At 42.8% G+C, this 26,393-nt stretch overlaps 1 protein-coding gene across 6 annotated transcripts in view; it reads left to right on the top strand.

Moving 5' to 3' along the window:
• The window catches only part of MPP7 (MAGUK p55 scaffold protein 7), a 281,685-nt gene that overhangs the window by 211,445 nt on the left and 43,847 nt on the right, over positions 1 to 26,393 (top strand). For all 6 annotated transcript variants that reach the window (XM_090047429.1, XM_090047431.1, XM_090047425.1 and 3 more), the window contains 3 exons: positions 7,441 to 7,515; positions 8,345 to 8,541; positions 9,062 to 9,126. In XM_090047429.1, coding sequence (XP_089903555.1) covers positions 7,441 to 7,515; positions 8,345 to 8,541; positions 9,062 to 9,126 — 337 coding nt within the window. The remainder of the gene's footprint in view (positions 1 to 7,440; positions 7,516 to 8,344; positions 8,542 to 9,061; positions 9,127 to 26,393) is intronic.

Here is a 26,393-nt window from a genome sequence, read left to right as displayed (position 1 = left end):
TCAATGCCTGACCACTCTCGTAGTCAGAAAGTTCCTCCTAATTCCTAGCCTAAATTTCCGCAGTGCAGCTTGAGGCCATTGTTCCTAGTCCTTTCACCTACAGCTAAGGAAAAAGCTTGTCTCCATCCTCTCTAAGAACCCTTCAAGTATTTGAAGACCATTATCAAATTAGTCATCAGTCTTTTCTTCTCCAGACTCAGCAACCTTAGCTCTTTCAGCTTTTCCTCATGAGTCTCATCTCCCAGGCTTTGGATCATTTTTGTTGCTCTACACTGGACTCTTTCCAAACTGTCCGCATGCTTTTTTAAATGCAGGGCCCAAAACTTCACACACTACTCCAGGTAAGGCCTCACTGGTGCTGAAGACAGCAGAAGAATAACTTTCCTTGATTTTCAAGCAACATTCCTGTTAATACACCTCAGGATGCTGTTGGTGTTTTTTGCAACAAAAGCACACTGTTGGCTCACATTTCCCATATGGTCCTTCTCTGCAGTACTGCAGCCTAGCCAGTTATTCCCCAGTTTGTTTGTACATGTGGCTACTCCATCCCAAGTGCAGGACTTTGCACTTGCTCTTCTTGAATCTCATCTTATTGATTGTGGACCATGTCTCCAGCGTATCCAGGTCATTCTGGATCCTACTCCTACCTTCTGGAGTGTCTACAATTCCACCCAAGCTGGTATCACCTGCAAATTTGCTAAGTATGCACTCAATCCCATCATCCAAATCATTAGTGAAGATGTTAAACAATACCAGACCCAGGACAGACCCCATGATACCTCCTCTCAACTAGACATTGAGCCATTGAGGACTCCTTTCTGAGAACAGTGATCCAACCAGTTATGTATCCACCTTACAGTACTTTAATCGATATTTCCTTAGCTCGTTGATGAGGACAGTGTAGGAGACAGTGTCCAAAGCTGTGCTAAAGTCGAGGTATACCACATCTGCTGTTCTCCCCTCATCTACAGAGCCTGTCACTTTATTATAGAAGGAAATGAGATTGGTCAGGTATTACTTACTCTTGGTGAATCCATGCTGACTGTTCCAGATCACCTTGTTCTCCTCTAGGTGTTTCACAATGGATTTCTTGAGAACCTGCTCCATGACCATTCCAAGTGTAAAGATCAGGCTGACTGCTCTGTAGTTCCTCTTCCATTCCTTTCTTAAAGATGAGCACCATATTTACCCTTTCCCACTTATCTGGGACCTCACCTGACCTTTGGCTCTGAAATTACTTCAGCCAACTGTTTCAATACCCTCAGGTGCATCCCATCTGGCCCTGCAAACTTGAAAGCATATAGCTCAGGGGTGGGCAAAATGGCAGATCTGGCTGGAAGTCAGACTCCATTTCCCAGCAGACCCTGTCCGCATGGCTGGGGCGGGGCTTCAAGGACACCCCAGCTGTGCTGTGATAACACAAGTCTGGGGTTACCATGGAGACTGGCCCCAGCCATGCTGGCAAGGTGTGGGGCAGGGCAGGGGGCTGCTCCAGAGCCACTGGGATCTTGTGCCAGGGGCAGCTTGGTCTGGGGCCAGGGCAGAGCCACACTCTGCAGCCTGTGTGCTCCAGGCAGGGGTGTGCAGGCAGTGGATTGTGTCTCTGCCCCAGCTCCTTGCTGCAGATCACTACAATACTATATGAGCAGACAAGGAACAACAAAATCGTCCTGTGGGACCAGGGACTGAAGGTGAAAGGTATGCACAAAGAGTAGTTTCCCTCTTCCCTGTTTAGGTGTGCACAAAGAGCGGTTGTTCCTTAAGGACACGATCCTTGAAGCACAAAGGAAGTCCATTCCCATGCTGCGAAAAGGTACCAGAAGAGGTACCTTTTAGAAGAGGTTTATCCAAGAGGTACCAAAGTATCTCTTGGCTAAACGGTCCTTTTAAGAAGGAAGAAAGAGGCTTATAAACAATGGAAGCTCAGGGCTGGCCCCAAGGAGAACTATTCCATGACAGCCCACATTTTCAGGGAACAGATAAGACGGGCTAAAGCAGCAACCGAACTTAGATTAGCAAAAGGAATAAGACAACAAGAAGTCCTTCTTTAGGTACATAAGGAACAGGAGGAAAACAAATGGGAATGTGGGACCATTGCTCAACAACTCAGGAGAGTTGGTTACCAGTACCCAGGAAAAAGCTGAACTTCTGAATGACTACTTTGCCTTGGTCTTTCACCAGAGCAAGAGAAAAACCATGCCAGGTAGAGTAGAGGATGATCACAGTAGGAATAATTGCCTTCCTCCTATTGCCATAAAATTTGTGTATGACCAATTAAAAAAATTAGATGTGTACAAGTCAGTGGGACCAGATGTTTTTCATCCAAGAGTGCTTAAGGAGCTGGCTGAAGTCATTGTGGAACCCCTAGCAAAAGTCTTCCATGACTCATGGAACTCTGGAGAAGTTCCTGAGGACTGGAAGAGGGCCAATATTGTGTCCATTCACAAGAAGGGCAGGAGGGCACCTAGTAACTACAGGCCAATCAGCCTAACTTCCATCCTAGAGAAGATCCTAGAAAAGTTCATCAAGAAGTCTATCTGCGATAAGCTTGCAGAAGATAAGATTCTGAATGACACCCAGCATGGCTTCATCATGGGTAGGTCTTGCCTTACCAACCTCATCTCCTGTAACCAGGTAACTTGCCAGCTGGACATGAGAGAGCAGGTTGATGTTGTATACCTTGACTTCCAAAAGGCCTTTGATTTAGTGTCCCACAACATTCTTATGAGAAAATTGGAGGATTGTGGGATTAACTCCAAGATAGTCAGGTGGGTAAGAAACTGGCTGCAGGATAGGACCCAGAGAATCATAGTAAACAGATCTGTGTCATCCTGATGAGAAGTGGGCAGTGGTGTCCTGCAGGGGTCAGTGCTTGGTCCAGTACTTTTCAACATTTTTATTAATGATTTGGATGTGGGAGTGAAAAGCTCACTGGCCAATTTCACAGATGACACCAAGTTATAGGGGAGCATGGTCACGCTTGAAGATAAGCTACAGATACAGGCAGACCTAGACAGGCTAGCAAGTTGGGCGGATTGGAACGTGATGAAGTTCAGCGTCAAGAAATGTAAAGTGTTCCACCTCGGGACGAGCAATCCCTAACACCGGCAGCACCAAACTGACTAGTGGCACAAGTGAAAGGGACCTGGGGGTTATAGTAGACCACAGTATGAATATGAGCCAGCAGTCTGATGTTGTAGCTGGTAGGGTAAATAATACTCTGGCATGCATCAATCAACGCATCTCCAGCAAAACCAAGGAGGTGATTCTTCCACTCTACTCAGCACTGGTGAGACCACAACTGGAGTACTGTGTCCAGTTCTGGGCACCACACTTTAAGAAAGACGTGGACAAGCTTGAGAGAGTCCAAAGAAGAGCCACCCTTATGATCAGAGTCTTAAAAGGCAAGCCATGTGAGGAAAGGCTGAGGGATCTGGGACTCTTTAGCCTGAGGAAGAGAAGGCTGAGAGGGGACCTGGTAGCAGCTTACTGCTACACTAGAAGAGTACATCAAGGGCTCAGTAAGCAACTGGTCACCAGGGCACCCAAGGGGAAAACCAGGAGTAATGGCCACAAACTCCTGGAAGATTGCTCTGGGCTCAGCATTAGGAAAAAACTTCACAGTCAGGGTGTCCAGACTGTGGAATAAGCTTCCTCCAGAGGTGGTGCAATCACCTACCCCAGAAATCTTCAAGACGAGACTAGACAGTCACCTTGCTGGGGTCACCTGACCCACAGTTATCTTTCCTGCCTAGTGCAGGGGGCTGGACCCAATGATCTTCTGAGGTTGCCTTCCGGCCTTATAATCTATGAATGCCGGACTCCTGAAGCACGGTTTATTCTCCCAGCTCAGCCAAGGTGTATGCTCAGGAGGAGAGCAGAGAAAGTACTTCAGGGATGTCCTCAGGGCCAACTTGGAAAAAAAAGCAACATTAATGTCAGCTCATGGGAGACTGTTGCCCAGGACCACCCCAAATGGAGGATGAGTCTCCTGCCGGGATCTCAGTACTTTGAAACCTCATGACAACAACAGAAGATGGAAAAGCGGGAGTGGCAGAAACAGTGTGTCAGGGACCAAATCAAGAATCCAGCACCACTCACCCCACACAGAAACAAACGTCTGAGCTGCATTAGACTCTGTCAATTCCAGATAGGCCTCATTTGCCATCTTCGGACACACGGATGAAGACAATCATCCTCAACTGTGAGGGATTGCCTTTTATATGCTTTGCCAGCTGCATTTCAAACGTGCCTTGGCTGTCCTAATTTTCTCCTTGCATGCCTGCAATACTTTTATACTCTTCCCTAGTACAACGACCAAAGGTTCACTTTTTATAGGTTTCCTTTTTGAGTTTCAACTCCTTGGGGATTGCTGTCTAGCTAGTCTCCTATTGCATTTCCCATTCTTCTGCTTCAGCAGATGTCCCAATAATTACATCCCCCATGAGAGCCTATTCCTGCAATTTAGAAGCTTCCATCGCTTGTTTTAAAGAAGTCCTTGTCCACCGCCTCCTCTTGCTTTGGATGCCATTAGCAGACATCCATTATAACATCTCCCATGCTCCTCTCCCCTCTGACCTTTACCCAGAGGCTTTCAACAGGTCTACCTTCCACTTTTGTACTGCACTTCAGAACATGTGTACGTCACCTATATATACAGGAAAAAACCTTTTCTTTTTTTCCCCTCCCTGTCTTTCCTGAACAAGCTATATCTATGACTATACTCCAGTCACATGAACTATCTCTGTAATCTCAATTACATCATAATTCTATGATTGTACTAGGACTTCCATTTCATCCTGTTTCTTCCATATAATTCTCACATTATTGTATAAACATTTCAGGTATTTATCTGACTGCCCTGTCCTCTCCCTGCTAAGGTTTCCATTATTGTTTCCCCTTAATAAGTTTTTTATTCAGTCTCCTGGCTTTTTACTTATTTCTGGGCTTTTGTCTCCATCCCCCAGTTAATTTAGTTTAAAGCCCTCCTTGCTAGGTTAGCAAGCCTCTTCATTAGGTGGACCTCATTCCTTCCCAGCAGTCTGTTTTCTTGGAACACTATCCCATGGCCAAATAAGCCAAACCCCTGCAGATGACACCATCTATGAAGCCATGTAGATGTTATAAACCTGTTGCAAACATGGCGAGTTAAGTTGCAATTATAAGAACCATGTTTGGGTCTAACAATTTAGTCACTTAAAAAATCATTATTAACCCTTCATAAACAGTATATAAATGGAATCTTAATATAGTACTTTACTTGGTTATATATGAATAATAGTAATTTGTTCTTTCTCAGGCTGTGCTCCCTTATACCTTACCACTACTAAAGCCAATATAAGTTCATGGCTGTGGAAAAATACCATAGACTAAATCTCACAACTTAGTCTTTCAGGCCCCTGGCAGTTATTTCCATCAAACAACAGACAATACTGGTCCATGGAAACATCACACCATGTGACCTGCTTCATGTTCACGGGGCAGGCTATCCAAAGGGGAAAAAGGTGCCTTGGGAACTTCCTTGGCCAGCACTCACCAGCAAGCAGACTGGAGAGCTGAGGACAGGGGTTGTTTATCCTCACCTTCATTTGTGCTGTGCTGGGAGTGAGTAGTTAGCTGGGCTTCCCCCTCTCCCACTTGGAGTGAAGGAGATGTTCCTCTGACCTTTATGCAGATCTGGGGAGATCCCCATCTCTCCCCAGGTCAGACAAGTAAAGCATGTCACTTGAGTGTTTGTTTACATACTGGTTTTCATAGAGAGATGCTAAATGGCTTCTTAACGAAGCAGACGTGAAAGCTGGTTGGAGACAGGGAGGAGGGGTGGTGAATCATGATATCTCTTGCTGCTGTGCCTTGGGGAAGAAAAGTTAAGCTTGAGTCACAGAGTACCCTCGCAGAAAGAGTGGGGAGGAGGGGTGGGGGGAGGAGCAGTCCATCCGGAGATACTGGACCTGCCCGACCTGTAACATATGCCACAGATTCAAATTGAAATGAGAGATATAAACAAGCTGCAAAGATATTCTACAGTCATGTTACAAGGAACATCTTTGAGGCTGGTTCACCATTTTTGTGGCTTATCAGGTGATAAAGTGACTGAATTTGTGGCATGTGATTTAACAGATTAATCATGCCAGGGATATAAAAATGCATACCATTTTTACTGCAAAGGATCAAAGGCTTGGGTAGGTGGGAGAAGTGTCGGTAGTTGTTCCCGTTCTTGAGGTAATCATTGGGGTGGGGGGGAGTTCCTCCTGTTAAAAAGACTTTTATATAATTTTGATTAAGTAGCCAAAATAATTGACTTTTGCCTGTCTACCTTCCTAGTATTCTATGCATGGTTTTATGTTCCCTATGGAAGTCTCTTTTCAGCAAAATTAATATTTAAAAAAAATCTTGAGAAACAACAGTAACAGAAAAGTTTGAACAATTTTCCCTGTTTACCTCAGTGAAGTACAGTATAAACATCAGAAGCTCGTTAGAACCCTTTCGGTGAGAATGGAATTATTGATTCCAGTCCTGCTGCTGGTGAAATAAGAAACTTGGCTGCTGTTTGTCAGACAGTGAGCTTTTGGCTCACGGGATTGCAGGCAAACTTATGTCTCATTTGGTAGTGGACGAGCCTGTTTCCATTTTGCTTAAATTGTTGGCTGTGTGTTGCACTCTGCTAGTTTTTATGAAACCCATTGGCTGCCTGCAACAGTAACAGAGTCTCCAGCTGATTAGCACTTCCTTCAATAGCAAAATGTCACTGAGGCAGTGGGAATATATTGTGGTTTATAAGTAAAATGCAGCCAAATACACATACTTTTAATGGGTCATAGGAAAAGAGAAGTGGATGATGAGATGGCTGATGATGGTTAACTTGTTTGAAGATTTATAGGTTTTTTCCCCCCCGGTACACACAGCCTACTCAAAAAATGTTTTGATTCTTCTAGTCTTTTTAATTCAGCACAAGAATAAAATCCTAGGAAAAATATGTTTATACTATAGTTGTGACAGAAACCTGTTTGAATATTTCTCTCCATTTTCTGAATGATGAAATGTTAGTTGGATTATCCCAGAGAGGTCCAAACTTTGCCAGGAGCATAGTGGTTGCTTGTATTACATATAAAAATTAAAATTAAAGGCAAATGCAGTTTTTCATTTTTAATATGGAGCAATAACCTCTGAAGTTGCAGGTTATAGTTCTTAACATAAAGTTTTGTCTTTACTTCATAGTAGTCCACATAGTAAATAAAAACATTGCAGACCACAAACTTATCTTTTTAGTTCACAACTTTGCATTATGCCAGAACTCCTGGGATTGTGTTTGGTACATGGGCTGGATTTTAGTTATTCATACATTAGTTTGACTTCTCTTTTGCTCTTTTAAGACTTTTTGCATTAATTTTTAGAATGCTAAATTCTTAATGTGTTTTTTCTTAAAAAAATCTTCAATAGGCTCAGTCACAAGGAGCAATTACATTTAAAATTATACCTAGTGTGAAAGAGGAAATGCCAGCTAAAGATGGCAAGGTAAGCGCTAATTTATTTCATAAGCTGTTTATGATGACTCTTCTAATCAAATGTTAATGTTCAGTGCAACACATAGGCAAATGGAAGACACCCATATGGATGCATTTAATTAGCAGGATTTAATTTTACTAAATCATATGAAGGGGAACATTATTCCTTTCTTCCTCCCCTGCTTGCTTTCCTAGGCATTTAATTAGGTACACACTGCAGGTTCCAGGGCTTCTAACGCATGCCCAATAAGAGTGTGTAGATGAGGGGTTAGCCACCTTCAGCCTGCTGGCTGCATTTGACCTGCAAAGAGACTTTATCTGAGCCACTACACCAGATGTTGGGGGCAATTTTGGGGTAAGTGCTGGCCTACATTTGGAGCAGCCTGCAGTAATTCAGCCTGCTGTTGCTAAAAAAATTGCCAATCCCCAGGGTATGTCATTTGCAGCAAGACCCCTAGAATTTAACTGGCTTCTGAAACCTCTTGTAAAAACCCACCTGTAAGGAGGTTAAGTTACCAAGTAGGACTGCAGTCAAAAAATCCTTCAGATGACCTTTTCTCTTTCTTAACAGAAGGTCCACCATCAAAATCCTGAGCCTCTGTTTTTCTTTGGGAAATTGACCCTTTTAGCCTTTCTTGGCCCTAGACTCTGTTAGCAGGTTGCACATGCTAAATGTCTTATAACTTCCTAAGGTTAAATTTCCACATAGACAGTTCAGAGCAACAAGCATTTCTAACAAGACCTAAGGTCTTTTGTACATTGAAAAGAAAAGAAAAAGAGAAACCCGTGACTTACACTTGCAGATATGTTTGTATCTAAAATAAAGTTGTTTGTTCCAGATGTTTATTAGAGCTCTGTTTGACTACGATCCTAATGAAGATAAAGCAATTCCTTGTAAGGAGGCTGGGCTTGCTTTCAGAAAAGGAGAGATCCTTCATGTCATGAGCCAAGATGATGCAACCTGGTGGCAGGCCAAGCATGACGGTGATGCCAATCCCAGAGCAGGCTTGATCCCTTCAAAGCATTTCCAGGAGAGGTGAGCTACTAAGCAGCACACTATAATTTTTCTTCTTAAAAAAAAAAAAAAAAGCCTTTGTACTGCTTTGCAGCATAGTTGTCATACATGTGCTCACAGATTACAAGGTTATGATAAACTTTAAAACCTTGTATTGCAGTAAGACAACTAAACTTGGAAGCTCACTGCCTAAATAGTTTGGATTTCCCCACTTGTCTGGCTAGAATGAATAATGACAAAAACTGATAGGATAGTGCTGATCCAGTTTAGAAGAAAGGCCATATGGAAAATAGCACATCAGTATCTGTATGCACATTGATGTGCTATGCAGGAGTAAGCTGCAGCTGTTTTTGGAGAGTTTACAAAAATGTGAGACTTAAGGATTTAATTTTTGTAGAACTTGAATAATTGCATTGTTTTGGGTTAATTTTTTTTTAAAATCTTTCAGTTTCTTTTGCAATAGTGTCATGATGATGAGTGTTTATTAATCCCAACCTTGCTATGAAAACTGAGTCTGTCCCTATCACCTCCCTTTTTCTAGGAGATTTGCACTGAGAAAACCAGAAGTACAGATTCAACCACTGAAAATTTCCAACAGAAAATCATGTAAGTATGTTAACCTGGAATAGAAATTATGCTCTTGATTGCTAACCTTTAAAACATCAGTTTGTTTCATCCCAGTCAAGAAGATTTACTTACTACTTGAAGGCAAACTAGCTCAAGGATCTCTGTCACAATACAAATGTTTTGTGGGTTCTTTTATAAATATTTACATATGCAAACTGAAAGTGTGGTTTTTTTGTTAAGCTTCCAAATTCTTATTAAAAATTTGGGCCCAATTTTAATCTATGGGTAGGTAATTCCTTTTAAAGTTAGTACAGATTTTTCCTGCTGACATACCACAATACTATTATAGGTAATAAATACAAACTGAATTGGGACGTCATCATTTTTAGATGGAGTTAATGTTGAAAGAGATCAAATCTCAGATACTTGTATGACTTTACATACTGATTTTTTTCCTCCCAAATGATGCATCCATGGTTTTGATTGTTTTTGTTTTTTAAATTGGGATGTGCAGTTCCATGACAGCCTTTGATATAATCTTTTCTTACCATGTTTATAAAACATTTCTTTTTAATGGTGTTGATTTTTAAATAGTGCTATTGCACAATACAAGAGGAAAAAGCTCTTAAGCAAGAACATACTTGAGATTGATGTCATATATCTTGACTTCAAAAAAGCTTTTGATCTGGTATCCCATGATCACCTCTTGGCCGAACTGCCCAGTTGTGGCCTTGGCTCCACCACAATCTGCTGGCTGGGAAATTGGCTTCGTGGTCGGACCCAGAGGGTTGTGATTGATGGCAGTCACTCATCCTGGTGCCCTGTGACCAGTGGGGTCCCTCAAGGCTCTGTCCTGGGACCCATACTGTTCAACATCTTCATTAATGATGTGGACATTGAAGTTAGGAGTGGACTGGCCAAGTTCGCCAATGACACCAAACTTTGGGGCAAAGCATCCACGCCAGAAGATAGGTGGGTGATCCAGGCTGACCTGGACAAGCTCAGCAAATGGGCAGACGAGAACCTCATAGTGTTTAACACCGAAAAATGCAAGGTTCTCCACCTTGGGAGGAAAAACCTGCAGCACCCTTATAGGCTTGGCAGTGCTACGTTGGTTAGCACTACAGAAAAAAAAGCCTTGGGGGTCATCATTGACCACAAGATGAACATGAGCCTGCAATGCGATGCTGCGGCTAGTAAAGTGACCAAAATGCTGGCGTGCATCCATAGATGCTTCTCGAGCAAATCCCGGGACGTCATTCTCCCCTTGTACTCGGCCTTGGTGAGGCCGCAGCTGGAGTGCTGCGCCCAGTTTTGGGCTCCACAATTCAAAAAGGATGTGGAGAAGCTTGAGAGAGTCCAGAGGAGAGCCACACACATGATCAGAGGTCAGGAAAACAGATCTTACGATGACAGGCTGAGAGCCATGGGACTCTTTAGCCTGGAAAAGCGCAGGCTCAGGGGTGATCTGATGGCCACCTATAAGTTTATCAGGGGTGACCACCAGGATCTGGGGGAACATCTGTTCACCAGAGCGCCCCAAGGGATGACGAGGTCGAACGGTCACAAACTCCTGCAAGACCGTTTCAGGCTGGACGTAAGGAAGAATTTCTTTACTGTCCGAGCCCCCAAGGTCTGGAACAGTCTGCCAGCGGAGGTGGTTCAAGCACCTACATTGGACACCTTCAGGAGTAAATTGGATGCTTATCTTGCTGGGATCCTATGACCCCAGCTGACTTCCTGCCCTTTGGGCAGGGGGCTGGACTCGATGATCTCCCGAGGTCCCTTCCAGCCCTAATGTCTATGAAATCTATGAAATACATTGAAATAAATACTTTCTCTCCATTTGAATTTACATCAGCATGTGGTTTAAGTATCAGTGCCTATTTCACATGACCTGTTATTTCTTTTAGTTGTGCAGGCTCATAACAAAATACTTCTCATTGTGCTCAATCAGTCTATGATCAGATCTAAATATGAAATGAAAACATTTAAATTTTTAACTAGAGATTTACAAAACCCAATCCTGAAGTTTCCATCAGTGGCTTTTCTTTCCCCAAAATTATACCACTGAAGTTATTACAAAACTGAGTGTGTTGGCTATAATAGCAAAATGGTTGTTAGAGTTTGCACTGTTATATTATGAAATATTATGTTATGTATCTGAAATTTTCCAATGATGGACTTCTCCCAAATTTACAACTTTTGTTCCCTTTAGTCAAGTACTGCTTAAACAGCTCTCAGGTTTTAGCAATCTTTGTTACTCAGACAGCAATATTGAATGAAAGTACCCCAATAATGTATTGTGGAGCCCAAAGGGCTAAATCATAATATATTGACACAAGATTAATTCCAGTTTCATAGCATTTTAAGTATTTTGTTACTCAGTAACCTTTTTTCTGATGAGCACTTTCTGCTTATGACTTATCTGTTCCTGTAAGCTCCAGATCAGTTTGCTGTGCATCATTGTCAATAAGCTTTTATGCTTCTAGTGTGTAGCTTCTCTTCTGGTTTTTCACTATCTTGAAGTTTTTAAACAAATGGTTCTCAAGCATTAGTCAGTAGTACCTTCCAAGAGGTGCATCCGGTGGTACAACAACAGTATGCCCATTGTAGTTTCCTCTGTGGTAGGGTTTTTCTGCTTTGGAGCCTTTGTATGACAGTTGGTAGACCTTAGAAGATGTAGGTCTTCTTTCTAAGTACTGAGGGAAGTAGGCTATGACTCAGAGAAAGCTGTGGTGTGTACCCTTTATTCACAGCCCTGATTAATGCCTCTAATTCTGTGTGGAGATCAGATGAAGAGAAAGCCCCGTCCACATAAACTCTCTTGAAGCTTCAGCCTAACAGGGAATGTGCAGTCAGGCATCTAAGCCTTATTCATTTCATCAGACTCTCGATTTTGACAATGAGATGACTTTCTGGGGAAGAGGAGAGCTCTGGAAGTTGCATTTATAGGTCTGTCTTACTTCATACCCTCTGGGGCAATCTTTCACTATCTGCTGCTTACAACTTTCTCAAGACTACTGGGTATGAGAAGGCATTATTCTGAGATGAAAGCCATCCTTTGCCCTGGGACCAGGCAAGGGTTTTTATTATGGAGCAAGTCTTCATATAAAAAGTGTGTAAAGTCCTAGGTACATCTAGGAAGAATTTACACGACCATGACATTTTCTTAGGTCAAATCTCAAGGAAGAACACACCACTTGCTTCTTCTTTGAGGGTAACTAGGAAGTCTTGAAAAAAGTTCACTATAGAGGTTACTCTTTCCAAGGTCATGCACTTTATCATCATCCAGAGCCTTGTTATGAGATTGAGAAATCTAACTCCTTCCTGTATGTGAATACTGTGGGTCAGAAGCTGATGGGAAAACAAGCTATACTGATCTAAACAAGAGAGAAAATTGTTGTATCAGACAGCATTGGGGAAGGTGACATTAGAAGCAGATTGGTTGAAGAAGTTATAATGGACTGGGTAGCATGTCACCTGACATCCTTTATAGCTACCTAGTTGGTCAGAACTTGATATCCAGACAGATTAGCTTATAAGAAGATCCATTTCCCCAGAACAATACAGGTTGCCCTGGGAAGTGTTCCAGATCTTGTTCTATTTTTGGTGGTTGTGAAGAGACTCAAGTTTTGTAGCTGTTACAAGTAGGGGAGAAGAAGAAATCACTGATACCATGGGTACTGAGGAAACTCAGATCAGATGTGACATGTTTGGTTGCTCTAGGGATATCCCTCTTGTTCACAATGTTTAAAATTACTAATTGAATCAATCTCAAATTTCTTCCTTTGGCTCAGGATCCAGTGTTCCACAGCTTGCAAGAAGCACTGTTTAAAATTTTTCAATTCTCCTTTCAAGATGGTCAGAGTATGTCAGACCAATGACCACCAACCTAAAGTTAAGACAAGAAGAACCTACCATCACTTGGGGAAAATTATCTTTCTGGTTCAGAAATAATGAGTAAGATGCAGATTTCTGCTGCTTCATCTCATCCCAGAATTTACCTGGGAGAGTTAGGGGAAAAAAGGAAATGGTACCCCACTGTATACTGCATGGAGCCTTCAGGGGTCCCCTTGACAGGCTTTCCTGGTGGTGGTTCTTTATGTACTTACTGGCTTTGTGAAGTTAGCCAGAATCATTTCATTTAGACTGTCTGGAGCCTCAGTTAAGTTTTTGTATAGACTCTGTTCTCCATTGCCTTCAAGTCTAAAGATTTAATTTTTCTTTCTGGCTATTAACCAGGCCTTGCTCATAAATATCACTTACACCATGAAAGTGGGAGGATTCAGCTGCTTCATCCTATAGCTGCTTCTCTGATCCTTCACAATAAGGTATTTTCAAGTTAGACCCAGTTTCATCCACAGCGGTTTCCATCTTGCCTTTCTCCTTTTGTCAGTCTTCTCTAAAGTGTGTTTGTGGCATCCCTCAAATGTGGAGCTGTTGAAACCCAAGTTTCAAAAGTACTAAGTCAAAGGACAAGGCTTCTCATTGAGTTATAGTGAAATAAATGTCTGTATGTTTGTATTGTGTACAAAAAGAGAAGATTGCTTCAGCAGGTAAAATCTGCAGCAGTAATCTAGTGGTTGGTTTGTATGTTCCCATGGCAGCATAGAATTGTCAGTGCTTTAGTGGAGGTGGTTTTTCCTTCTCATTTAGCCTTAGTGAGGTCTATTACTGTTCTGGATATTGGTCAGAAAGCAGGGCAGGGTGGCACCTTAGAGATTAATTGGTTCAGAGAGGCATAAGCTTTTGCAGGTGACAGCTTACTTTGACAGATTCTGGATACTGGTGGCAGGTTTGGTGGGGGGAAAGGTCATTTAAAGGGTATTCAAGTTACAAGGTTCCATTTGCAAGTTCACTGTCTGTGAAAGCCCAGTGGGTGTTTGTCATTGTATTCTGCATGTCTTTTGTTTTCTCAGTGTATGAAGGTGTAGAAGCCTTAGTAAAGCTCAAGTAGTGGAAGAAATGCTGTGTTAGGCTTAGTATTATACATATAATATTCAGTGGAGCCACCCAAACAGAGACCTAAAACAGCCAGCAGCATGTATAATAACCTAGTGCAAGATTGCTAGCCTTCCTTACAGAAATAACTTCTAAAGAGAAATCAGAATTCTTACTTTGTTGGAAAGAGGAGCTAACTAAATGCGTGGTGGATTGTAGTATTTGTATTCTGTCCATAATCTCAAATGCATAGCAAAATTATTATATAAATTAGCAATGTTATGCATTCAAGTATAGACTCATAACAGAAAAGAACTTACTTAGATTTTGGTCATGTTAAAGTGTTGTTGTAGCTCTGATGGTTCAAAAATATGCAAGAGGCAAGGCTTTCTGAGTGATAGCTTTTATTGGACCAACTGCACAGTTGGGATTAGACAAGCTCTTCAGTAGCAATTTCAATTTTTATTTTTAGCATTTGTGGGGGTGGTTTGTGTCGCGCCAGAAGACCGGTGCACCTTGTGACCCACGAGCCTGGGTCGTCACGACCGGCTTGGTGCGGGTAGGATCAGTGATCGGACAGGAGGGTAGCAGCAGTGAGTAGGAGTCAGGCGGCTGAAGCGTATTGGTTACTGAGGAAGTTTATTTTGTACTTACGCTACTCAGTGACTGCAGCGTAGGTTGAGAGCTTGCTTGGTACAGGTTCTGAGCAATTCACGTAAGCTACTGTGGTCCACGGACCGCCAAGAGCTTTTTACAAGGACGACAGTCGTGCTAGCAAAGGTGGGGTACGCCAGGAAGAGAATCGGTGGCAGGGAGATGTCTGTGAATGGCCAGTTTGCTGACTGTGTCTCCTAGGTGTGCACGGAGTTCTCCGCTCTGGGCGGAAACTTTCTCAAAGTTATAGTTGGCAGGGTGGCCTATCGCTGTACACCAGGCATGAATAATTAACAGGTTGCCAATCATGACTACAAACGGACTTTCTTTGTTTGCTCAGGTTTCATGCTAGCCCAGCTGTGCACGATTACGCATGCGCTTTAAATTTAAGTTGGTGAGGGGTAATGGTGTGAGACTTTAATTACTGGGTTTGTTGTGCTAGCATGGCCTTTGACCTTTTGCCATCGGCATCTGAGACCAAAGACTTTGATCTTTGACAGTTTGTTCATTTAAAAAAGTCATGGCTATACATTTATCAGACAGATAAGTTTATAGTAAAATGCTAAGAGAATTTAACTAAAGCACAAGCAGGTAGCAATTTTAAGTCTCCTGTCTGCAGAGTCAACTGTTATATAAACAAATGCATCTACCAGAAATAAGTAAATCCTGTGGCAGTATAAAGCACAAAGAAGTGCTTAATTAAAAAACAAATTGCACATATTAGCAGGGTATGAAGCTCTATCACATAGTGTTAGAGGATGGGGGCAAAACTATGCATGTTGCATTAAAACATGAGTGAAAATCATATTTTTCCCTTAGAAAATAGGGACGTTATGTAGTAGTGGAGTGACTCTACAAGTAAGGTGACAGGAAAATTGTCAGCACAAATAAAAGATAACATGGGTGAAATAATGGAAAGGGAGACATTAGGGATGGGGAAAGCAGAAGAAAATTAGGGATGTGACACTGATGATGTGGAGAGAGAGGAAGATTAGAATAGGATGATGGGAGAGATGGGAGCAAATTGTATTCAGTGGGATAACACAACACAAGTGAATGGACTTGGGGAGAGGAAGGTAGAAAAGTAAGGGGCGCGTAGAATGACAGTGGAGCAATATTTGTAGTGTTATAGTGTTAGAGTTCAGTTCTGACTGGCCCATTGAACTTTTTATTTGTATAGAAGTTTCATTGAAATGCCAGTGACCAAAACACAGAATATACTATTTGAGTTTTCTCTTTGAGTTTTTAATGATGGCTTGGTGAAACTCAGTCTTTTAATATAACACCTTAATAATGACCTCCCTAATATTCAGCTATAATCACTTTCTAACTATGTGGAATATGTAAAAGATGTGATAATATGTTGATAAATTAATATAAAAACCATATAATGTCTTTGTTTAAGGTTTTGCATTCAAGTTCATAATAAATTGGGGAAACATATTCCTTTGAGAGATTTATTGGACTTGGAAAGGAAAACTGTTGAAAGCCTTATGGAACATACAAGTGCATTATGGGACGGCCATGTACATAACATGAAGGTTGAAAGAAAAGCTCATATATATCTATTCCTTTTACTCTTATTTTCTTGCTATTAAGATTTTAAGTTTCATAGTTGTTAGGAGCTGGAGGGGACCTTACAGATCACCAGGTCCAGCCCCACTGCACTTGGACAGGCAAGACTGCTGGGATCAAGATGCTTTTTGAAGATCGCCAGGGTGGATGACTGTATCACCTCTGGGGTGAGCGTGTTCCAAACCTTTGGCACTTGAATTGTAAAGCTTTTCCTTATGTCTAGCCTGAAGCGATCCTCAATCAGCTTGTGCCCATTATTTCTTTTCCTCCCCTGGAGGGCCTTGGTGAACAGATGCTCCCCTCAGTCCTGATGTATGCCTTTGATATACTTATAGGCTGCCACCAAGTCCCCTCTGAGTCTTCTCTTCTCCAGGCAGAACAATCCCAAGTGTTTCAGTCTTTCCTCATATGACCTGGTCTCTAGGCCTCTAATCATGTGTGTGGCCATTCTTTGGACTCTCCTGAGCTTCCGCACATCCTTCCTGAAGTGCGGCGCCCAGAACTGGACACAGTACGACAGTTGCGGTCTCACCCAGGCTGAGTAGAGAAGAAGTTGATAGTGTCTCCCCTACTGCAGTGTTAACTGCCACTAGACATTTTTTGTTTCATAATTAATGCTGCAGAAATATTTGATTGATAAAACAGCCCTGACAATAGAAATATGTAGGTTAAGATATACAGCAGAAGGAAAGAAAAATGTGAAGGAAAAGAAAAGGAATAGAGCCATGTGAGACAACATACTAAATATTTCATTCCCAAATATTTTTGTTGTTGTTATTTCTGCACACAACACAAGATGCTGGCAACCTATTAAAGCTAAATTTATAGACTGCTGAGAGCTCATTTGCATCCATGCTTTGTCTCCTAACCTCTGTTTCCTCCTTCCTTTCAGCATCAGAATTTTCTTGTCCTTATTTCCAGCGTCCTTCTATTCCTCATCTTAATCCTGCAGCATAGTCAGTGTGAGCCACATTAAACCTCTACACCCCCAAATGTGCTTGCCTAATGGTTCCTATTCTTAAATCCACCCTCCATTTGTAGGGCTTTGAATGTAAAGACAAGCTTTAACTTGATGTGGGAGGATAGAGGAAGGCGATCACCTGTCCTTTTGAGTTCTACACTCATTTCTCTATGAGAACATGCACAGTTATTGCCTGAGCCCTCCAGGAAATGCATGCTTCATGCTGCAGTATTAACAAGAACTATACTGGTTCCTCTAGGAATCCATCTGTTTATGATGCAAAGCCACAGAGCATAGAAATTCAGACAAAATATGTCATCTGTATCAATAAAACAGGTAAAGCCAAAGCCCTCACTGGTGAGGATGGAAGAAGGGATAATTAGCCAAAGTGCTGCCTGTCTAGCACAGGGGTGGGCAATTATTTGGGTCTATGGGCTACATGGGGAGTTCTGATGAGGCATCGTGGGCTGGGTCAGCATCCCACCACCACCACCACCCACTTGCCTACGCAGCAGCTCACCAAAACTCCCTAAGACAAGTGACCTCATCACATCCACATGGCCATGTGGGTCCCAACTGGTCTTCATGGAGACTCCGGGATCATGAGGCAGTGACAGCATGGGGCTGGGGCCGGGGCCTAAAACAGAGCCGCAATCTGCTCCCCACATGCCTTTGCCCACAGAACCAGCACCTGTTGCCAGGGGCATGTGAGCAGCAGATCGTGACTGTGTTCTGCGCTCAGCCCAGATGGGGCCAGGACTGAGATCCAGGGGAGTGGCATCTGGGAGCAAGATGGGAAAGCGGTGCTGGGGCTGAGATCACAGGGCAGTGACAGGGCCCTGCAATCCCAGCCCTGGTCCCATGCACCCGCCTGTCCTGCTCCCAGATGCCACTCCCCGAGATCTGAGCCTGGGCCCCATCATGGCCAAGAGCAGAGGCATCATCTCCTGCCCACACACCCCTGCAACAGGTGCTGGTTCTCCAGGCAGCGGCATGCAGGGAGCGGATCATAGCTCTGCCCAAAGCCCCAGCTCCAGCCCCATGCTGTCACTACCCCACTAGCCCAGGGTCTCCATGGAAACTGGCCAGGACCTACACAGGCAGGGCGCATGGGCAAGTGGAGAGGATAGGGCCATGGGAGAGTGGGGAGTTACATCTGGGGCCGGGGCCAGGATCTTGGGGCAGTGTCAGCATGGGGTTGGGGGCAGGGTAGAGCCATGATCCACCCTGACCACGTAACCCATGTCCATTGCAGGGGCGTGTGGGGAGCAGGGAGCAGATCGCAGCTCTGCCCCAGTCCTGTACCATCACTGTCCCAAGATTCTGGCCTATGACCCCAACTTCGCTTGCCCAGTCCCCTCCCAAACATTGCTCCCCACCCTCATGTGGTCCCATCCCATCCACCTGGCCATGTGCTCTGCCCACATGGATCCTGCGTCTGGCAGCGGGTGTGAGGCAAACTTACTAGGGTGCCTGAGCAGCAGGGCCGGGTCTGAGGGTGGCCGCTGCTGGAAGTAGACACTGCTGTTAGGGCTGCTAGAAGCAGGTCCAGCTGCCATGCTGCCCCATCTTTCCTTCACACCTGGGGCCAGCGGGATCAGCTGAATGCATCATGACCTGGGCTGCCCCCTGTATCTGGGCTGGGAGGAACTGAGGGACCCACGCCTAGTCTAGGAGTTGGAAGGCCCATGTTCAGAGGTTGCAATTAAGCTATTTGGTTTATTTTTGGAATATGCACTTTCAGAACTCTTTTTTTTACAAGAATTACAAACTTTAAAGCAGAGATGTCCGAATTGTACATGTTCAGCATGGTGTTTTCATATGCTAGCTTTAAATCAAAACCCAGTTCAAACTTCAGCAAAGTTTTCCTATTCCTTATTAGAAACTTGTACACTTTGGGTGAAGTTTTAAAAACTTAGCTCTTTGAGTTAAGTGAATAAAAATTTAGGAAGATAATTTTTACTGGGGGAATATTATAAATATGACTCCCCAGTACACACACACATTAATGGCTGAATGGGGTAGTCCACAGGCAGTGTAAAAAGCTTCTATTTAGGCTAAGATGAGGTGTAATAAGATCCTGTGTGAATGGAAAACTATTCAGAAAATAGCATGAGGGGGTGAAATACTCTAAGTAGTGCAGTTGTGGCCAACAGAAGCCAAACTTTTTATATCTGTAGTTTGGTACTGTTCACTTTTTTGATAAAGAAATTATCTAATCTCTTGGAAAGGAATATAAAATTACTTCAATAATCAGCAAAATAGTTAATATGCCCAATTCACTGAATTGTAAATATACCAACTGGGCATGACTTTCCTTTGATGTAAACTTTAGTTTTGCCTTAATAGCATGGATTGTTTGTTCGTATGCTCCAACACGTGTGGTTTCTGGTATGAAGAAACAGTTTGTCATTTTCAAGGATACTTTATACTTGCTGTAACCCGTAACTGGCATTGACTAAAGGAAAAAATTCTCAAAGATGGAAAGAGATGTTCAAACATCTTCATTGAAAAGCTGTTTATTTTGTATTTCAGTGTTCAGCGTAGATGCTTATTGTGGCAAAGTCATCATCATATAGTCTTTTTAAGGCTTTAAAACATATTTTACTTTTAAATTTTGATTTAACCATATGTGATTGGCACCACATGAGCAAGAGGAAATATTTAAATGCAGCCAAATGGTATTCATTCAAACAAGATGTAACCAGTTTATTCAGAGATGAGTGTCTTGTGGATTGAAGGCCACATTCTGCCAACAAAAAAATTTAAACAGAATAAAAGAATGAATTCATTGTACGTACCAATTTTGAGAGCCAAACATTTAGAAGAAATGTATAGTAGGACTTTACAGCTTCTTACAATAAGACCGTTCAAGTTTGATCACCTATCCACTCATAGCATCTATGTACATTATGTTTGATACGTTAACACCCCATGTACATACAATTATATCAAAAAACAATATATTGCAATATTACTCTTAGGTTTTGCCTGCACCTGTTACTAGAGTCAATCTTAAGATACCCTCTAAAATCCATAAAGACCAGCCACCTATGGTGTAAAGCCCTTTGTGTGGCCTCTGGCAATGGTCCAGGCCAACCTTGGAACTTCTGTTGAACTTCAAGGTTTGAAGTTGACTCTTCCTCATTTGAGCTGTAGTTCTTCCTTTTCTGTAGTGTGTTTTGGAGTATCCCCTGTTGTGCAGACCTTAGTCCAAGTGTGCTAGCAACAATGTCACAATTACCTGTTCCTCACTTTTGTAAAGGGTTTCTCACACTCTGCTTTCTGTCTTTGCTACATACAAGAAAAGAGAGGTAGTCTACAGGCTAATCTCTAGAAGGCCTCTGTTTTCTAAGTAGGCAGCACAATGTGGATGACTTTTGGATGGGCTGAAAGTTAAGATATAGATGGAGAAGAATAGCTCATGTGAGCTGTTTGAGGGTTGATTCCTTATTGACCCCGTGTATCAGTATAGACATACCTGTTGTGTTAACTTAGCATTTTTGTTCACAGATCACTTGGCATTTGTAGTGTCTTCCATCCAAAGATCCCATAATGTTTTACAAATATTTGTTTCCGAGATCATGAAATGGATAATTAAATTTACACAGAGTTCAAATTTCTCAACATCATACAAAGCAACAGTGGAAAAGTGAGACTAGATTCTAAATATCTCTGCACTGAATCCCAGGCATTAACCATGAGGCAGTCCTTCACTTCTGAAATAATCCTGGTAGAGATATTCAAATTGAACATATTATAATGAAATCAAATTTGATCACCTTAGATTTACTTTTAATGAAAAATCCCTTTGTTTCACAACCCCTTTTCTCTCCACTGTCTCCCCAATCACACGTACACACAATCAGCACCTCAAAATGAACATTATAAAACAGTTCAAACCCTAATTGCAATTCTTGGCTGTTTGCATCTACTGAATCAAGTACATTCTGTTCACATTTGGACATGACTGCTGTAAATCCAGATTCTTGTTCATTGTGGTTCCTTACTTGCTTACTGGAACCAAGCCAAGCTTGAGCAATAGAGTAACATTTACTTATATTCAGGGGCTAGAACAAAACTGTTGGGTCTAATTATAGGCCTACGAGCCTTTGACAAAATTCATTTAACAAAAACATGGTGAAGGAAGAACAAGAGTTAAATCTAACACAGGGCTGGACTGGCTACAGCCAAGGCTGGGGACTTCAACTGGGGTGTGCCAATACTCCTGTTGAGAGCAAAGCCAGAGATTCCAGCTAGGGGGTCTTGCCCCTCCACTCAGTGTTAGACTGATTTCCATATTTGGGGTCAGGAAGGAATTTTACCCCATGGTCAGATTTGTATGGACTGTGGGGGTCTTTGTCTTCCTGCAGGGGGCATGGCCCTCTAGCTTGGGACCTCTTGAGTATATATTGACAGCATTTATAGAAACAGGATATTGGCTGCCTTGGTTTCCCCTGATTTCCCTGTGGCAGGTTAGGGTGTTAGGTCTTTGTTGTGTCAGGGTTGATTGTAATTTTATGTAGAGTTTAGTTTGTGGTTTTATGAGGTGGTTTGGATTGGGATGATCCTGCTTCAGGCAAGGTTTTGGAGTAGATGACCTCTGGAAGTCCCTTCGAGCCCTACTTCTTTATGGCTCTCTGGAGGCCAGCAGTTCAGGTCTTTTTTTTTTTTTTTTTTAAGTGGCCCAAGGTTTTGAACCTTGTAAATAGTGAAGGCCATTCCCATGAGACCCCTAAACAGTTATAAATACTTTTTAATTAAAAGATCTTTGTATCCCAAATACAGCATTTCTATACTGAATAATGTATAAAATCATTAATTCTCCCTTGCATTTCCATTATCTCTCTGAAGAGTATATTTTTCCTCATCTTTTTTTTTCTCCCTCTCTCTAGTGCTTCCTCTTCTATCATCTCTTTCATTCTTTTTTCTTAATTGTTCCTTGCTTTCCAATGAGTTATTAGTCTCTTAGTTCATTCCTGGGAGCTACCTGTTTTAATTCCATAATATCTTATTGGTATGGCAAACTATACCAGTCTGGTCTGTCTTTACCTTTGGTACCATACACATGTAAATATTTGCTGTCTCTGTGCACTTATTTCATATACACAAAGCTGCTAGTAGTAGCAATGATTTATGCTGTAAGGGTGGACCTGATGATCTTGCGAGGTCACTTCCAGCCCCTTACAATCTATGAATCTTTGAAGGATGAAGTTACACAATATGTGTATATCATACTAAGGACACACAAATGTGAGTGTCCACACATTAAAGCTAATTAACTCATGCTAAGTGCTCATAGAGTACCTCAGAGTTGCATCTCTTCAGACAGAGGTTAACTCTGGGCCATGCTCATGCTCATGTTAGGGTAACTTCAGTCTGCTCCATGAAGATAAAATGAGCAGTTTGCAGTCTTCTAGCATCCCAGGGTGCACTGCTCCCAATCCCTCCTCTGTCTCTGTAATAAAGCAGGGATAGAGCCCAGGTGGCTTGGCTTCTAGCTATGCTTCTGGTCACCAGCCCTCCAGTGGCAAGTCAGAGCTGTGCAGGCAGTAAATGGCATTAAGTAGGGCTGTGCGAAATTTTACCAGCAGTTTCATTTCAATACTGTTTTGACTTGTTTTGAGCTCAAAGCAGCAAAATTGAAATGAAACGGAGAGCTTTCAGACAGTCTCGAAATGAAACGAGGCAAGTTGAAATGTTTTGAAGCTCAAGCTGGGCTTGCCTGCAGGGAAACAGAAACTAAAGTTGGGGGGGGGGAAGAGTGCTGTCATTATTGACTGTGCATCTTGCCAGTGACTGTTATCCTTTCCTAAGGTCCCTTCCAATCCCAGTGCTTTGGGAGAGGTATGGAAAAACTGCATAAAAGGCAGCATTGTTTGAACTGCCCTGCTTTCTGCCTTCGTGTCAGTTGAGTGAGGACGCACCTTAACACGCATACAGTGTCACCCACCCGTGTCATGAGTTTTGCCTGTCAACAGCTAGAGATGCGGGGCCCCAGAACCCAGACCCCCGCTGCACCTATCTCCTTGACAGCTGGCAGGCTTCGTGGCCATAGCAGGGCTTAGCAGGTCTGCAGTTTTCACCCCCCTGTGCCCCAAGACAAACACAGGCCCACAAGCACCCATGGCACAAGTTTTGCCTGTCAGCAGCCAGAGGTGCAGGGCCCCAGAACCCAGAAACCCCGCACCTGTCTCCTTGACAGCTGGCAGGCTTCATGGCCTCAGCAGGGGCTAGCAAGCCTGCAGCTTTCACGCCCCTGCACCATAACACGCAGAGTTACCCATATCACAAGAGTTGCTTGTCCACAGCTTGAGGTACAGTTTCCCCCAAACCCCTGCATCTATCTCCTTGAAACATGGCAGGCTTCATTGCTTCAGCAGGGGCTAGCAAGCCTGCAGTTTTGACTCTGCTGTGGCTTAACACATACACGTGACATGAGTTTTTTGCTTTCAAGACTTTGAGGTGCAGTTTCCCTGAAACCCCTGCACCTATCTCCTGGAAACTTGAGAGGCTTCATGCCCTCAGAAGAGACTACCATTCCTGCAAGTTTCATCCAAATCAGGGCAGAAATGACAAAGTTATAGGCTGTTTCAAGCTTCTCCATTATAGCCTATAGATGAAATGTTGAAACAGTGTCAAAACAATGAAACTGTTTCGACAGAACAAAACAGAACAGCAGTTTCAAATCAAAATTAAATTTGACATGAAACGCTGTTCTGTCAAAACGGCAAAATGCAACGGTGCTGTTTTGCACAGCCCTAGTATTAAGCCTTAATGTGCGACTGATCACAGTACACTCTGACTTGAACACTGCTTAACATTCCACAGATTTAGCATGGTCTAAGTGTAATGTGTAACTTCACCCTTTGTGACCTGGTAACTGACCTCCAGCTTTGGTAGGGGTTGGTGATTATCATGTTAACTAACTGGCATTTAGCTAATAACCAGTTTTAGCAATGTTAGGTGAGTGCTGTGTCACTGCACCAAGAGCTGTCAGGACCTGGTGGTTTCCTGAATACCTTTATTTACTATAGACTAAGTAGTTAAGAAAACCAAGGTGGAACACAGTAGCCAAAAGGGGAAGAGAGGCAGTAATGGTAGTAAGGGAACCAGCATTGGAAGCTGCTTCAGGTACCTCAGCACAACACTTGGCAGTTTGTACGATGCCATATTGTTTCTGCTCTTCCTACTTAGTGACGCCACATAATGCCTTAGAAAAGTCAGATATCCTCAGATTATTACAAGGATGATTCAAACCATTTCCTTAACTTCAGAAGTCCAAGTTCTTGGGACAAAAACATGAAGTCCATTCATCTTTTCCCATCTGATTTATAGACAATGGACATACAGTGCTTCCGTACCACCCTGCTAGTTTCTGAACTTGGAAGTGTGTGTGTGTGTACCCCTATATATATATATATATATATATATATATATATAGATATCTATATATAGATATATATATAAAAAAAAGACTGTTATCCCCATCCCCATATCTCCTGTTGTACAAGTTTGCAAGTTTTTATTTTACCTCCTGTTGCAGGAGACAGAGCCACAGATGTCTGTAATCACACATTTTTGAAGAGAGAAACTATATATATATAGATAGAGAGAGAGAGAGAGAGTTTGTCATCCCATATTATTTTGCATATAATGAGTTAATTGTCAAAATACCAGATTTCATTCTGAAATAAGGGTCTTTGGACAGGGCATCTGTAGCATCTTCACACGATATGGAACAGGAGTGTCTTTTGGTCTCTCTTCAAAAATGTGTGATTACAGACATCTGTGGCTCTGTCTCCTGCAACAGGAGGTAAAATAAAAACTTACGAACTTGTACAACAGGAGATACGGGGATAACAGTCTTTCTATCAAGTGAAATAATGCAAGGGTCAGTCTTGCAACCTTCACCTCAACTTGTTAGCAAGGTAAAAGGGAATAGTACTTCCCAAGAAACTGAATTATCATTGCAGGTCTAGCCTCAAGAGGACTTGTCATTTTCAGAATCACAGGACTAGGCTGACTCCCAAGAAAGTCAGAAGCATCCCAAGGCTTTACCTCAGTCAAAAAAGTCCTCCAGGTTTTTAGAAGACTCCAGATTGAGTGAATCAGCTAGTGTCCTCTTCACAACCTCTTAATGGCACACAGTCACCTTCTGTATAAATAAATAGAACTTGTAAATAGGCTTTCCAGGTGCCCTAGAAAGGCCCATACCTGGATATCATGCTGCAATATTCTCTCTTCCCTACCAAAGAGCATTTGTGTCTATCCAACCAGTAACAGGTGAAAGGTGCATTTTGGTATGTCGTTAGACAGAGTTGTGAACCATCCTATCTCTGAGTCCTGAGATGCAAACTAATGAAAAAGGAGTTAAAAATACCATCTCAAGAATCAATCTTACACCTTCCAGGGAAAAACCATGGGCTTTACACCATGGACTCCATAGACACTCATGTGGACCTGGGAATACATTTAGCATATCCTATCTTTGTGAACAGCATGTCCAGTTTAGCATATTGACTTGCTGGGATCACCCTTCCCTTTTTCCCCAGAGCTGGGTATATGCATTCTTCTCTCTATACAAATTTATTTAACATATTACACTATTAGGGCCTTGTTACATGTTATACTTAGGCCATGCTAAAGGCCCTTACAATGTGAGCATCAGTGTAGTAAAGCAGGAAAACTCATGCCAAGTGATCTCTAAGTGTCTCAAAGTTATGCCACTTCAGGTGAGGAGTACCGTTGGCTCATGCTACTCTGCTTGTTTTTTCTCCTTTGAAGCCAACTAACATTACTGCAACACAAGCTATTTGGGGGCCTCCAGCACCCCAGGCTGTACAACTGCCAGGCTCCCCACTCCTATTCTGTGGATGATCTACCCAAGCTCTACAGTCTGGGGCTGGTACTGCCAGGGGACTGCCCCCTGCACAGCACAGCAGCCCTAAACCAACCAGGCCCCTGGCAGCTCCATGTTCTAGTTTCCTTTAGGAGTGCAGTGCCACAGCCACCGAGAGGGGGCTTTGCGCAGCAGGAGCATAGAGCCATCAGAAAGAAAAGGGACGCATGCTCTGTGTTCTCATTGCACAAAACTCCCTTCCAGTGTCTGCAGCTCTGTGCTCCTAGGGGAAGCTGGCGCATGGAGCTGCCAGAAAGGAAAGAAGCAAAC

The sequence above is a fragment of the Crocodylus siamensis genome, chromosome 5 (genome assembly GCF_052110815.1).
Source record: "Crocodylus siamensis isolate JL-2025a chromosome 5, ASM5211081v1, whole genome shotgun sequence".
Classification (NCBI taxonomy): domain Eukaryota; kingdom Metazoa; phylum Chordata; order Crocodylia; family Crocodylidae; genus Crocodylus; species Crocodylus siamensis.
This window is presented reverse-complemented; position numbering and strand designations above follow the sequence as displayed.